At 45.2% G+C, this 15,597-nt stretch overlaps 1 protein-coding gene across 1 annotated transcript; it reads right to left on the bottom strand.

The window, feature by feature from the left end:
- Positions 1 to 544: 544 nt before the first annotated feature.
- LOC310784256 (kinesin-like protein KIF27) lies at positions 545 to 14,694 on the bottom strand (the record flags this gene model as incomplete). Its single annotated transcript, XM_083645273.1, has 15 exons — positions 545 to 1,451; positions 2,092 to 2,290; positions 2,772 to 2,999; positions 3,580 to 3,771; positions 5,404 to 5,574; positions 5,795 to 5,857; positions 6,460 to 6,653; positions 7,764 to 7,901; positions 8,760 to 8,884; positions 9,262 to 9,464; positions 9,897 to 10,073; positions 10,694 to 10,837; positions 11,000 to 12,021; positions 13,039 to 13,239; positions 14,385 to 14,694. The coding sequence occupies 15 exons, from the start codon at positions 14,692 to 14,694 to the stop codon at positions 961 to 963; spliced, it is 3,858 nt and encodes a 1,285-aa protein (XP_083501399.1). The 3' UTR covers positions 545 to 960.
- Positions 14,695 to 15,597: the final 903 nt, after the last annotated feature.

The following is a 15,597-nucleotide window of genomic DNA, read 5'->3' as shown; positions in this document are numbered from 1 at the left end:
TATGATATGACAAGTGCTGAGAATCAAATTGAAATTGCACACACCAAAGCACTACTGTTTGCAGGGCACTATTTGTTTTGACTTCTAACATGCATAGACAAACCCCCTCAAACGCAATAGTGTGATGCTTTTAATCAGTGGTGTTAGTAGTGGTAAATAAATTAATGGTATTATAAAATAATTAGAAATTCCGTGCCATAATTTTGTTTAACAATGTATGTCCCCCCCCAAAAAACCATATCCTCATATAATGGTGATCATCAGTTTGATATGAGTTGCTGACTGTGATGTATAATTTGTATTTAAGGTATAAAGCTATACAGCAGTCTAAAAAGATTGTTAAACTGAGTTTATGTGGGTTTACCCTCCACTACATCCCTTATTTGACCAGAAGCACCTCACATTACCATGAGTGCATATAGCTTTTCAGTATTGGTGCTCTCAGTGGGACTCAGACCCCTAGCCATGGCAATATTCATGCCATGCTGTAGCCACTTACCCTAACGCTGGCAGATGGGGGCGGTATAAATAACAAGGGTTCACCAATCCCTTCATACTCAATCAAATCGCTCCTAGTTTCAAATATTGCTCCATTACAATCAGACATCGCTGTGACCAGCCGGCACTGTCGCTACTAGTGCGACAATGCCGATAGTGACTGAATTCAGTCAATTTGGGCAGCCTGCTTTTAAGTATGAAAAACAAAAATTCCCACTGTTGTCATGACAACACTGGCCATTCCTAATTTTCCTCCTCTTACTGCATGCTAAAAATTGGACTCAGGACAAACGGGATCTGGGAAGTTTACGAGTCTGACCTGGGACACTGAAAACACTTGAAACATTTCAACATTAACAAACATTTCAATCCATTAAAAAAACATGTCTCCTGTCCTCTGGTCATAAATTCTGTAGTTCCCACTTTTCATGAATGCACTGTTACTCCACGATAAATGTGGCATCATCTATCAGTGTTTCTGGCCATCTCTATGGAGTCCTCCAGTACTGACTCTGTGCTGGCCTCCGCTACAGTGGAGCGGCACCTTCTTGTGGCAGAACCAAAGACCTGCAGGTCAGCAGGGGAGATCTGTCTCAGTTCTCTGCGAGACAGACAGATTGGTGTCATCTCCACACACTGGCTTGCATGTCTCTCTGTGTCAGTCTGTATCTGGCTCGTTTTTGTCTTTTTGTGTATTTGCTCAGTGTGCAGCTTCGTGTGTGTCTTGTCAATGTGTGTCTTTGTCTGTAGCTGCTCGGTGGGCGTCTGCCGATCGTTTGCCTTTGTGTGTATGTGCATATTGTGTGTCTGTGTGTGCGTGGGATGAGCGGCAGCCAGAAGGTCTTTGAGTTGCTTCTTCAGTTGGCGACTGGAGCTCTTGTAGAAAAACAACTCTTTCTCCAGCTGCTGTAGTCTCGCATTGACGGCCTGCTCGGTCTCTCCTGAGCCGCCTTCTACACGCACGCACGAACCAACGCACGCACGCACGCACACACACGCACACACACACACACACACACACACACACACAGCATTGAGACAAAATAATATGATACAGTAATTCAGTTATTTCTTCATAAGCTAATTTCCTTGATACTAATTTCAATTTGACATCTTTAAACATCAGCGTAAACTATATTTTATGTGCAAGTGTCTTTCAAAACTCTTCTCTGTTATAGAGACGTCAATAGTTTTGATTTAGGGCAATTAAGAATAAACTTTAGTGGTCAGGTTCAACCATCTTATAAGAGGAGGAGGTATCTCTATCTTAAGCCCAGTTTAGACCAAAGATTCACAACGAGGCAAGTTAAACTTGCAACCAGCCCCTGCAACTTGACAAGCTGGATTGCTGGCGACGCCATCAGTCGGCTGGAGGTGAGACGGGCCAGTTTACACCGCTGCAAATTTTCCCTGAAACGTTCTAAAATGGTTTGGTCTCGTTGCGAATCATTGGAGTAAACTGGGCTTTACACACCATCAAAAAGAAAACCTTAACTGGCAGACCGATGATGTGCTAATGTTCTTCCCAAAGGCGTCCTGCATTAGGAAATAAATAAATAAATTCTTCAACAGTCTGGTTTGGTCCTTCCTCACCTTTAAGCTGCTGCAGCAGGAGCTGGATGCTGGTCTGGTGGTCTCGGTGTTGCTGGGTGAGCCTGCGGTCTGTGTCCAGGGTGAGGCGCTCTAGGGCGGCCTCCATCTCCCTCAGCACTGCCTCCTGCTCTCCGGCCTGGAGCTGCAGCTCCTCACAACGCACCTGCAAACGGCGCTCCGCCTCGCGCAGACACACCACCTGGAGGAGGACAGGCATAAGTGAATACACAATATGACTACAAAGTTATTTGGTCTTGGACTTTGGTCAGGTGGGAGGGAGGATGCGAAAAGAGAGTAAAAGACAACTAGTTTAGATTATCATGCATGTCACAGACATACCTCCTGGAGAGAAGGAAAGTTGAATATGGTATTACAGACATAACAGCTTGAAAGAGGGAGGAGGGGGAGGGAGGGAGGGAGGGAGAGAGACAGAGAGGAGAGGTACACAGTAGTTTAATCGGTATTACATAAATAATCAGTTCAGCTGCAATTCTTACTCCCACATATATACAGTGTTGGGGGTAACTCATTACAAAAGTAATATATTACATGTAATATATTACTTTTAGTAGTAACTCAGTAATATAACTTATTACAATAGGATTTCAGTAATATTATACCAGTTACTTTGTCAAGTAACACAAGTTACAAATTGAGTGTATGTGTGTATTCTAGCTCACCTTGTTGAAGTATTTGACCAGCAGCTCCGAGGCCTCAGATGGCGAGAGCTCCTTCAGTTTCCTGATGACATCACAGAGGTGGGCGGGCTCAGCGCTGTGTGACCGACAGGAGGAGGGGCCTGTGATAGACAGCTGCTTCTGTCTGTCCTGTATGGAGTGGTTTTTAAACTCCAGAGCAGCCTCCAGAGCTTCTATAGCTTCGTCCAGCTGGAGCAGGGAATACTCCTCCTACACACACACACACACACGCACGCACGCACACGCACACACACACACACACACACACACACACACACACACACGCCCGTGCACACACAAACAAAGGTGAGCATATTAAGCCATAAATGCCCAACAGTTAAAGGTACTACATGTGATTTTGGAGAAAGATTGAGTCAACATGGTTCTCATTCCCAGGTGGTCAAATACTGACACTATGCATTGGTGCGCTGGACCGTCCACCAACTCAAAGCGTCAGTTGACTACCTGGGAAAATGAGAACCGTGTTGACTCAATCTTTCTCCAGAATCATATAGCTCCTTTAATCAAACACATCAAGATTGAATATTGTGGAAAAGAAAACAGCCTGTGACATGAGAGAAGATATGAAAACATGACACTTTTCCAAAAACTTATCAACCCTAACATCCCAGGTGTTCAGCATTCAGTACCACACACACGCACGCACACGTGCGCACGCACGCATACACACACACACACACACACACACACACACACACACATGCGCACACACACACACACACACTCACACACACACACACACACACACAGGCACATCCTTTTCTCTGACCTGTGCAGTGAGCACTCTGTTGTCTTTGAGCTGTGCGTCCAGAGCATCTCTCCTCTTTCGGAGTGCCTCTCTCTCCTCCTCTAGCTCCTCTGTGGTGACTCCTCGCCTCGGCCCCACCCTGCTGCTGCTCTCCAGCTTCTCCTCCAGGGACGACAGGCGCACCGACACGCGCAGCAGATCCTGACTCAGAGCCTGGCAACCGGACAGACAAAAAAACATTCGCAAAGCCTTCAAAATATAGGCAATCAGGCACCTTTCAACTTTAATCTAAACACACAGTAGTCGAGTTATCCAAGACGACAATCAAATGACTTTCTCCTCCAAACCCTTAAGCCCAATTTATACTTTGTCTCTTGACACTTTTGAAACCGTCGCCGACAGAAATGAGGTCTTTGTCGACACAAGTGTCGACGAGAAGTGTCTCCTACCAAATTAAATTTCTAATGTCGCTGACTACGTCCCATAGTGTCGTGCAAGTGTGATTGGCTATCATTGGGCTAGATAGAAGGCACGCATGCTTGACTTCCTTGTTTTGGTTTTCGCTGTATTGAAATCAATTGAAATTAATATGAAAATGTGTCCCCGCTATTTTTATCGGCCTGTCCTGGATTTATGTCTTTGTGGAAATCACACAGAACACCGTGACCAAGTTCCCAGAGAGAGAGGAGGTGAGTTGTGTCATTATGCTGCAGTTGAACGTTAAATCAGGTTGCAGGGACAGCACTGTTTATGTCCGGCGTGGTTAACCATAAATGCAGCAACATGAGCGACACTTTATTTATTGCCGGCGACCATGTGTTGAGCGACACTTTCCAATAAGTATAAATTAGGCTTAAGTTGCCTCGATAAGTGGCTTTGTGTTGTCTTTATCCATGAGTGTCATGGAAAAACACTTTGACTTTTCACATGATTTGCCAAGGCACTCGCAGCTGGCAAGCATGTAACTAGTGCTAACCTAGTTTTCACTTGTTGTTATTATTAATTAAACAGTTTACTTTGTTATGGTTCATATAAGACAATCAATAATGCTAAATGCCAAGAAGACAGAATGCTTGATTTTGAATGAAGATTCGGATCATCCACCCGTTCACCCCATGAACGGTACTGACATCAACGAAACTGAGGACTTCAAATACCTTGGGTTTATGTAGTCAGCAGCAGAAACGATGTCCTGACAAGGAAAGGACAGGCCTAGAGTGCTTGTAATAAATTACATCTAATATGGCAGTCAGACATCTCAAGAGCTATCAAGATCTGCTGTGTGGAAACTAGCATTCTTTTCTTTACGTTGCCAAACATGGACAATGAATATAGAGCTGCAGGATCGTCCTGACCAAACATACACCAGACTTCTCATGCGTGTCCAGAACCTTTCATGGAAGAACCATCCCACAAAAATCTCAGATTTATGGTGGCATCCCTCCCATCTCAGTTGTTGTGGCACAAAGAAGAGTCCACCTTGCTGGACATCGCTACAGAGCAAAATACCAGAGACGTCCCTGCCCATCAAGAGGAAGCAGACCACTCACATTTCCAGATGTTCTGACTAGGGATACAGGGCAGACTGTGCATGAACTTGGGGGGCAATGAGCAACAGAATCCAGAGGCAGCAGCGTGTGCCTCAGATCTCGAGTACACTTGAAGGATGATGATGAAGACAATCATTTGAGAGAAAGTCTGGGCACAGGAGACATGCTCACTTAACAAGGATGTAATAAAATGTGCACAAAATTCGAGAGAAATAAGCTTTCTAATGATTTAGGTAGTACTCAAATAAAAACACTTGCACAAAGTCACACGTGCACCACGCACATACACACACACCTGACTGGAGCATAGCCTCTTGGTCTCCAGGCTGTGTCTCTGCTGCAGACAGGCCTCCTTGCTCTGCAGCAACTCTGCTCTCCTCCTCAGCTCCTCCTCCAGCTCCTGCTGCTCGCCTCGCCTCCACAGAGCCTGCTCCTCCTCCACCTCCAGCCAGCAGAGGGCAGCGTCCTGCAGGAGGGACGAGGATGAGGGGGGTGAGGGGTGTGAGGAGGGAGAAACAGGAGCAAAAGAAGGAAGTGGAGGTGAATGGGGGGTTGAGAAAGAAACAATAACAGGAGGAGAGCCTGTGCACCGTAGAAGCCTCAACAAGAGGCTATTTTGGAGATAGGAAAAGTAAAAGGAACTTTTCAAAATTCATTATGATTCTAAATTTCAAAACGCACTTTACCTGTTCTTTTGAGTCTTCGTGGAGTTTGCTCTTCCAAACAGTCAAATCTCCTGCCCTAAGCTCCTACAAACAAAAGAGCATCACACCATCCTTAACCAATGGAGCTCTTAAAAAAGAACTCAGCCGAAAAACATTGCTGATTTATTTTGCACACGATCTCACACATATCCGAAAACTGTAAACCGTTTTGCTGTCATTCATTTAGGTTGACAGTTATTGAGAGACCAGTGCAACTCTCAATAACTGCCAAACTATTAATGATGTCTAATGACTAATGAATGACTGCAAAACTGGTTACAGTTTTCGGATATGTGTGAGACCATTATGCAAAATAAATCAGCATTGTTTTTGGGTGGAGTGTCCCTTTAACGATTCACCTACGCTGAATGGCAGCGATTACATTCTCTATACAGGATCTGAGTGCTACACCATTACATGTTATCTTTCCCAAAGTGTCATTTGAGTGGACTGTGTTGAGTGGATGTGTGTATGCGGTGCTCGAGTGGTACATTATGAGCTGCTGTGTGCTTGATAGGAACATTCAAATAAGCATATTTTGCGTGGGTGTCGTCATGTTGTGTTGTTGCTTTAATAGGTCCTTATTGCACTGACCAGACAGTCAGTTTGATGTGACTGAGTGCATTTCAAAACACTGGACAACAAACCCCATTCTGGTGCGGTTCTTGGGTGGTGCTGTTGCTCTGTCTCTGCTGCTGGAGGCTGGTCTGGAGCTTGGCTCTCTGCAGCCTCATGTGCTGCAGGCTGCACTGGAGCTCAGCTCGGGCCTGCTGGCTCTGCAGGGACAGCCTCGCCAACACGCTGTGCCTGCCATCTCTGTCCGCTGCCTGGGTCTCCTTGCCTGGCACACACACCAGCACACAAGACATGTGAAAGATGCAAACACGGATCACGATCAGAGCAAGCCCAGACTGTATGTGAATACTGCTTTTAACAGGCTATGGAGAATATGATTTATCTTTCAATGTATCGTTATTTTCATGCTTAAGCTTCAAGTTAAGGATTCCATGCTCCTATACAGGTTGAGTTCTACAATCCTGGGGTTTATGAAACCTTTTCAAAAACAACACAGATAAAAGATTTTAGCACTTCCTAAAGGTTTTCACTTGACAGCAGCGATATGTACAAATACAGAGACAGAGAGGCAGACGCACATACATCAACGCACAACAATATTCGGCTCTCAGTGAACCCATTAATGTCCTTGGTGGAAGATTATAATTTCCTTTACAGAATTTTTTTTAATGTAGTAAAATGAATGGAGGTTTTTGTGATTTTTTTCTTTGTGTTTTTAAAAGAAAGTCAACTTTGTGATGATAAATATGTGAAATCTTGTATGGCCGCATGTCTTGACAGTTTCCACAACCAATTTTGTGTTTCCACCTCTAACAGAACACATTCTGTGGGGCTTTTCCTTAACATACTAAATATAGCGTTTGTTTAGTGATGAATCTGGGTTAAGCGAGCGATATCACCACACAGAAATACAGTTTGATTAAAAATCCAAGCACAATCAGCCACAGTGGCAGACACATAGAGATGTAACGGTATGAAAATTTCACATTACGATTATCGTGACCAAAATTATCACGGTTATCGTATTATCACGGTATTTGTAAAAAATTGCTGAAAATGTTCAAAAAGTACTGAGAGACTCACTGAAATCATTTTACAACATTTTATATTGAAAACTTGGACCCAAAAGGGATTGATACACTCACTGAAATCATTTCTCCAAGGCTGCACGTTTGCATCTGGTTGCCAACTTTGGTTGATGATGGACAGTATCTACCGTATTTTTCAAAGTATCACGGTACCACGTAATCACGGTACCACGGTTTTAATGATAATGAAACGGTTATGGTAAGGAATTTTATCACGGTTATCATTAAAACCGGTTATCGTTACATCCCTACAGACACACATATGTAATTATATACTGTAAACACACCAGTTTTGTCCAGCTCTCTGATGAGCTCCTGTTTCATGCGCATGTTGATCGACAGTTCGTGGATCCTCCTCTGAGTGACACTGGCTCGGAGTTTTGCCTTCCTCAGGCTGCCCTGCTTGGCATTGATCTCCTTCCCCCCTGAGAGGAAATAATAACTGACAATGTGAAAAGGAAACCGCTCCGTGGCCGGGACATAAAATAACTCCTTGGAAAGATGCAGTCATGGGAGAAATTTGAAAGACGATGACATTTACCTTGTGACACGATGTGCATTTAAATGGCTTTGGCTGTATTGTGATATTTTCCACAGTATCGCATGATAATAATAACTATAATAGCCAAGGAATTATGCCATTTTGAAGAAAAAATAAAACAAAGTGATATTATTATATATTGCAATATTTTGGTGGGGTAGCATCACAAGAACAGTTTTGGATATCGGACATAGTTATTGGATAGCTTATATTATGCATCTGTATTAACTATAGAATGTATGGGGACATTGAGGAGGGTAAAAAGCTAAACACAGCGCACAGTGAAGCAGTATGCACAGCATGTAGCACATTGGGCTGAGCACATTGAGTTACATTTTGTGTAACTCAAAAATGAAAGTTCTGTCTTCATCTACTCACCCTCATGGAACAGGTGAGGGTGTTGGCATGGGGGTGAGTAGATGATGAAAGAATTACATTTTTGATATGACATCATACCCGTTATCCATTCCTGACTGACTGACTGAATAACTCACCCCAAAAAGCCTTCTCTTGACCACGCGTTGTGCACGTGGTAAAAAGAAAAAGAAAAAGTCATTCCTTCTGGAAGTGAGCTCCCCATGTGGAATGTAAATCGTACTGTTATAAACAACAGTACAATTTTGGAAAATACAAGGCTTTGGATCTTACTTCCATTATTATGTGACCGAAGGAGTCAAAAAGGTGGACTGTGTGTCCACTTGGCCCAGTAGGATATGGCCTACACTCAAAGACATTCAGGTACCTGCGGCTAGCTGGGGCTGCGGAGCTAACTGGATTTCCTTCTTGGAGTTCTGCTCCAGTCCAGCACTGTTCTGTTTCTGATCTGATGTCCTCTGTCGGCTCGTCCATGTACGGTTCAAAGAACGCCTGTTGTGACAGTACAGTACTTGAATAGGCAGATTATTCACTTTTGAGAGGAATTAGATAAATCCTCATCATCATCATAAGGTTTTAGTCACGATTTTGCAGGTGGGAGGTGCTGGCAAATCGTGACATCATCAGTGATTTGTGATGCAAATCGAGACATCATCAATGATGTCATAAATCCCACAACATTATGTTGTGCCCATGGCACATCGTCTCCGGAGTCTCCACCATAGAAATTGAGCGCGCATAGTGTGCAAGATTGCTAGTTAGCAAACAAAATTATATCTTAAATGTTACTAGCTGAAATTGTGTTTGTTGTAATGAATTATTGGTGGCTTGAAAAAGAACCAGTATGTTTGTATTATACAGGCTCTCACCTAAATCCCATTCTGCCCTCATGGTCGTCATCCTCCTCCTCCTCCTTCTCCTCGTAATCCCTGTCTTTGCTCTCCCCATGCTGTTTTATGAATGGGCAGTAAACCTCGTCTTTCTCTTCAATCTCAGCCAGCAGGAGATGACCACGCATCTTAAAGGCTGCCATCACCCTCTCCAATGAATAGGCTGGGGGACTGGTGTGGATCTACACACACACACACACGCACGCACGCACACATTCGAAATACACATGTGCGCATACAAACATTATGCACAAACATGCACAAAAGAGGGTGCAAACACATAGACGCTTGAATTATTTACATATTTCCAAATTAAGTAATCCAAGTACACAAGGAGGCAGTCAGAAAGACACACAAACACAAATTACACAATTAGAAAATACAGATAAAATGCAAACCTTGGTGGTGATGGTTAAGCAACAGGCACAGTCCAAATCTGGTAGCTTTCCCTGCATATCTCCTGTATTATGAGGAACTCATACAATCACACAGCTTGCCCTAAAAGCGTTTTGGCATGGTTGGCAAAAGTCTCAAGAAAGACTCATGTGCAGCTCGGGCTACAGAAAACCACGGCAGCTCAGACTCAGACAGAAACAAATGTTGCAGAGGCCTACCTTCCTGGCAGGCCCGTGGCCACAGCTGTGTCTGATGAGCGGCACGCTGTGCGGTCTCCTTGCCAAGTCCCCAGAAGCCCCAGCTTCCACTGATGGCTCTGAGGTTGCACCCCTAAAGGTCATGAGGTCGCTGCGAAGACGATCGATCAGAATCTGCTGGTCTACCAGTTGTTCAGTCTGATGACATTCACTCACACACACACACACACACACACACACACACACACACACACACACACACACACACACACACACACACACAGCACATAAAGTGAAATAACAACGAAATTAAGTCATAAATGCAACAATTAAATGCAGGGAACATTTTAAATACACATGTACACACTCCCAGAATTTGGTAGTGACAACCGAATTTATGAATGAGAGTGAAAACGTGTTGTACACTTTATGGCCTCCTAGTGGCACTGGAAGGCTCTGGCACCTCGTGGAAGCCTGTGGCATCTCAGTGGCACACAGGGGCAGCCTGTGGCATTTTTGTGTTTCCTTCATTTTATGTAACTACTTGCCTCAGGGAGGTTATGATTTTGCCAGTTTTGAAATAAAAAGGAACAAAAATACAATCTTTACTAATAGTTAATTTTATTATTGCAAGAGTGAAATTGTGTTATGTAAACATAATAACATATATTTTTTTTATTATTGCAAGAGTGGAATTGTTCTATGTAAACATAATTGTAACAAGTTTAGTATCATTTCATAAATTATTATTATTATTTTTGCAGATCCCAGATCCTTCAAAAGCTTTCTGTCACCTACACTAATGACTCTTTCCTCACCCGTATATGAGTACGCTCCCTCTCTTCCTGTAAGGCCTGGAGGTGGCTTTTGTTCTCTTGGAGAAGTTTCTCTACTTCCTTCGTTAGCTGCAGCAGTGCCTCATCTTTCTGCTCCAGCACCTGCTCCTCTATGGCAAGAGTCTCCTGAGAGAGAGAGAGCGAGAGAGAGAGAGAGAGAGAGAGAAAGAGAGAGAGTGAAAGTGAGAGCGATCAAAAGCATCTGATGTGATAGCTTCCTTCTTTACTTTATTACTCCCAAATTGACAGTAAGTGAGCGGACGTTCCTTTTTCAGCTGTGACCGTTACCTGGCATTTGTTGAGTTCTCGTCTGAGCTGTAATATGGTGACATGGTGGGGTTGGTCTCCTTCCACTTCTAGAGAGTCTGTATCATCAGTTTGATACGAGCGACTGACAGCTGTCAGTCTCTCCTGCCAGTCATGCAGCCGCTGGCTAAAAGAGGGACAGAGGGTGGATGTGGAGGTAGAGAAATCCTCCAGTAGAGCTGCAGCCTCCTGGACCAAGAGGCGGTAGTGTGGTGGTTTCTCTTGGCTCCCCTTCCAGTCCGGGTCAGTCTTCCTGTCAGAAACCTGATTGGCCTGTTTGAAGGTGTCCTCCTCCTCCCCCCCAGCCCTTCCCCCTGTCTCACCCCCCTCTCTCTCCATCTCTCTCTCCTTCTCTCTCAGCAGCTCTCTCAGCGTCTGCACTTCATATTCCAGCTCGCCCAGTCGAGCCTCCCCGGGGTCCCAGGTTGGACAGGATTTAACCTCCGCGCGGGAACATGCTGCTTTGGGACGGTTGCGGATGTGACGCGCCCTGGCTGCGAACTGCAAGACGCTCAGAGTTTCGGCCACGCTGTGGTGGGAGGGGCTTACGCACGCCACCATCAGGGTGTGGGCGGTGCCCCCTAATGAGTCGCGGAGGAGACGAGTGATCTTTGTGTCGCGGTACGGTACATGCGCACTGTTGCCGCTGTTGCCACGCCGATTTCGGGCAGGGTCAGAGAGGGCGCGGATGACGTTGCCCAGCGCCAGCAGGCCAGTGTTGATATAGACAGACTCTTTGAGCCGGGTCCCAGCATTGCCCGTTTTCCCAGCACGCTCCGAACCTGCTAGGTCCACCAGGTGGAGTTTGGAGCAGCGTACTGAGTTTGAGGAGGAGCTGTTGTCACAGCAGCGCTGGGTGAGCTGCAGGGTGAGGATGGTGTGAGAGCGACTGGAGTGCTCGTTCATCCCCGTGGTGCCCATGTGGCGCAGGGTGTTGCCCCCCTCTAGGATGCTGAGGAGCTCCTCTGCTGAGGTGACCTCCAGCTCTTTGGCTCCAACTACCACTGGAAACACAAGCACACAATGAAACACAAACACAGTAAGTCACACAATATTTTTTTTTATCAGTAGACACTCATCAAATATGCTCAGCAGTATGGGTTAGCGCCCCAGCCTGCGTCTTCCGTGAGGAAGAAGCCCAACAATCCACGAGAGGCCTTTTAGGAGGGCCATTCAAGCCGCAAGTGGAGTCTGCAGTGCCACCAAGTACTGGTACTGCATGGTGTCCACTAAGATACCATCACCTCGGAATGAGATGTTTGGAGCGGGGGAGTCTGGTGCAGCGCACAGGTCATAGACCTGGTGAGACGAGGGAGGAGCCCGGCCGGGTGGCAACCCACAGAGCCCGGTCCCTCTACGTACCAGAGCCCCCCCCCCCGGTCCCGGCAGAGTAGTTCCGGAGCAGCGGATTGAGTGGCCCTGACCATGTGACCACCTTCCTAGAGGGCTGACCGTGGGTAGCTACTGGGACGTAAGTTAGGGCTTGGCCAGCCCCGGCTGGGTCACCTGGGAGAGGGTGTATGATGTTGCGAGACCCGAAACATCCTATGACCCCAGGGTACATCACTGAGGATACGTCCCAGTTGCATCCATGCGATGTTTTTTCTTTATTAGCACAACACAGTCAAGTCTTATTTCCTCATCTTCTCTGAGATGAGTTAATTAAATAAATCATCAAGCGTGAAAGCAATGGCAGTACAGGCAAGAACTTTGTGAGGCAGTGATGGGCTATTCCTTCAGCAGGAATGGGGGATATGAGGACAAAATCCACATAGGTAAACAGCGAGCAATAACACTATAATAAAAGAGATAAAGGCATCAGAATTGTTGACAAACTTGCCAATATGTGTCACTTGAAAATGATGTGCATCATTGGCTTTTGATTAAGAACTCCCATAACCTACCTGTCTGTCCTCTATCATCCTCGCTCATGTACACTTCATGTGACATACACATTGAGGTCTACATTTTATTCAAAACTGACTGCTAAAAACACTGTCCACTGTGTCCAGTCTCATTACCTGTGTTTCCCCGGTCGTCCTCTCTGATGTGCAGCTCTTTGTGATTGGTGTGGAGCTCCAGCAGGTCTCGCAGCTCCTCCCTGTACAGCTCCATGTATGAGACCCGCACTGTGGCCTGCACACCCCCACTCCTCTGCTTCTTCTCCCCCAGTAGCGAGAACACATCCTGGGCCACGCGGTCGATAATGCCCCCCTCCTCGTCTGAGAGAGATGCTGGAGTTGAGAGGCATGGGGAGAAGCATGAGCAGAGAGTGATGTCAAAATAATGTCTGGCGAGGCCAGCCATTAGAGTTCAGACTGTTCAACTCATTACTGTATGGATGACAATCAAATAGGGTGGTTGGTTAGTTCAGCTGTCAAGTATAGGACGAATCAGCGTGACGTCACTTGCCACACAGAAATGCGGAACCCCGCGGCAGTTAATAGTATGAGTTGTGCCAAACAAACGTTAATATCTCAAAAACTATACATGACATCGCTTATATTTTGACATTCTGAGTGAGAGCAGAAGTCGCTCAAGAGTTTGATGTATAATATATGCATGTCGTGTTAAAGTTGTGTGAACTGTCTTTTTAAAATGTAAACAGAGTTAACTGGCTATAGAGTCAGCCACTCAAGCCTCGCACCACTTGGGCTCCATTGCTGTTGTCACCCAGTGATGCGGTTTGTTTACCAAAATGCTGCGCGGCTGATCCCTCGTATAACAATCAATGTTCAATGTTGGGCAATTTACTCAAATGTAATAAGTTACTTCTTACTCTTTAAAAAAGTAATTACTTTACTTATTACTTGGTATCAAAAGTTATTTAGTTACGCCACTTTCCTATATTACTTTATATATTATATTACTTTTGCTACCCCCCCCCCCTCCAAAAAAGTGATGTACAATCTGTTTAGATAGCTCCTTTTAAAACTGAATCCACTTTATTGGAACAATAATTAACCTTTGTAGGAGTCAACAATCAGCCAAACTGCATTGTTGTTATTATGTATTTGCCAACATAGAAAATTGCATATCTCCAGCACTGGAGAAAGTAATGCAGTAACTTGAAGTTACTTGGATTATTAACTGTACTAGAATTAGTTTTTGTTCAAATGTAATCCCTTGAATTACTAGTTATCATTAATAGTAGTAGTTACTGGGGAAAGTAACACGTTGGGCAGCCCAACACTGACTGATAACAATGTTGCCCACACAGACACAGTAGACAGACACGACACCACACACGAAAACTGCTGCTCAGTGGCCAAACTAAGGTAGCCCTACTGGCAGCTTCCATGTGATAATGCCTGCATCGTTCCCAAGTAAGTTTGCTACAGGTAAAAGTTGACAGACTCGTAATTACCGACGTGGCCTCCTCCTAGTGTGTAGGTCTTGCCTGACCCGGTTTGCCCATAGGCGAAGACTGTGGCGTTGTAGCCGTCGACGAGGGACTCCACCAGCGGTTGGACGCAGGACTCGTACACCTCGTCCTGGCTGTCTGTCGACCCAAACGCGTGGTCGAAGGAGAAGGCCCGGTCTGCACCGAGCATCACCTGCCCCAGCCCCGGGGTGTCTGGTACCACTCGCACGCACACTCGGTGGCTGTGGAGAACTTCTTTGGGAAGCAAGGGGCGGATTCGGACAGCCACCCGGACACACACCTCGCTCGTCATGTCGATGGAAAATTGGAAATATTATGTTTAGGTTCGCTAATGTTGATGCATTTCTACGGTGTGTCACTCACACTTTCCTCACGTCCTCAGGATAAGTGCGGCGGCAGGCAGCAGCATCTCCTGTAGAGTTCAGGTGAAACTTCTAATTATTTGGCTGTCAAAAGTTGTCATCATCCAAGTTGGATCTGCGTTTCCTTGTGATACAGTTGCCAAAACATCTGATATCATTAATTTCTCTTGTTTACCGTTGTCATTTAGCGTAACGTTAGTGTGTTGTTGTTAACTTACGGTAACAGTTTGTTGACGCTGCTCCGTTGCCCGGGAAACCACCGCCAGACAGCAGTCAAGAGCGCGAGGAGGGAACTCAAGAGGAGTCAGGAAACTAGTCCCAGTGGTAAACAAAGGCGACAGCGCCACCGTGAGGTGATGTTTTTCCTTCAGCTTCTGACTGTTTCTTTATCATACTGTTTCTTCTCATCTCCCAAACCACTACACTTAACAAAAATATAAACTTTTGTTTCTGCTCATATTTTTCATGAATTGAAATAAAATATCTAAGACTTTTTCCATGCACACAAAAGGCTTGTTCACAAATGTGTTTAAATCGGTCTTGTGAGCACTTTTCGTTTGCCAAGATAATCCATCCACCTGACAGGTGATGCATAAAAATGCGGATTAAACAGCATGATTATTGCACAGGTGTACCTTGGGCTGGTCGCAATAAAAGCTCACTCTAAAATGTGCAGTTTTATCATACAACATAATGCCACACGTGTTGAGGTAGCGTGCTGCAATCGGCATGCTGACTGCAGCAGGAATGTCCACCAGAGCCATTGCCCATGAATTTAATGTTGTTAATTAATTTCACTAAGCAGTCTCCAATGTGTTATGCTGCCTTCAAAT

Source organism: Poromitra crassiceps, assembly GCF_964638095.1.
Source record: "Poromitra crassiceps genome assembly, chromosome: 10".
Lineage (NCBI taxonomy): Eukaryota > Metazoa > Chordata > Actinopteri > Beryciformes > Melamphaidae > Poromitra > Poromitra crassiceps.
Note: the sequence above shows the minus strand (reverse complement) of the source record. Positions and strands in the feature narration are given on the sequence as shown.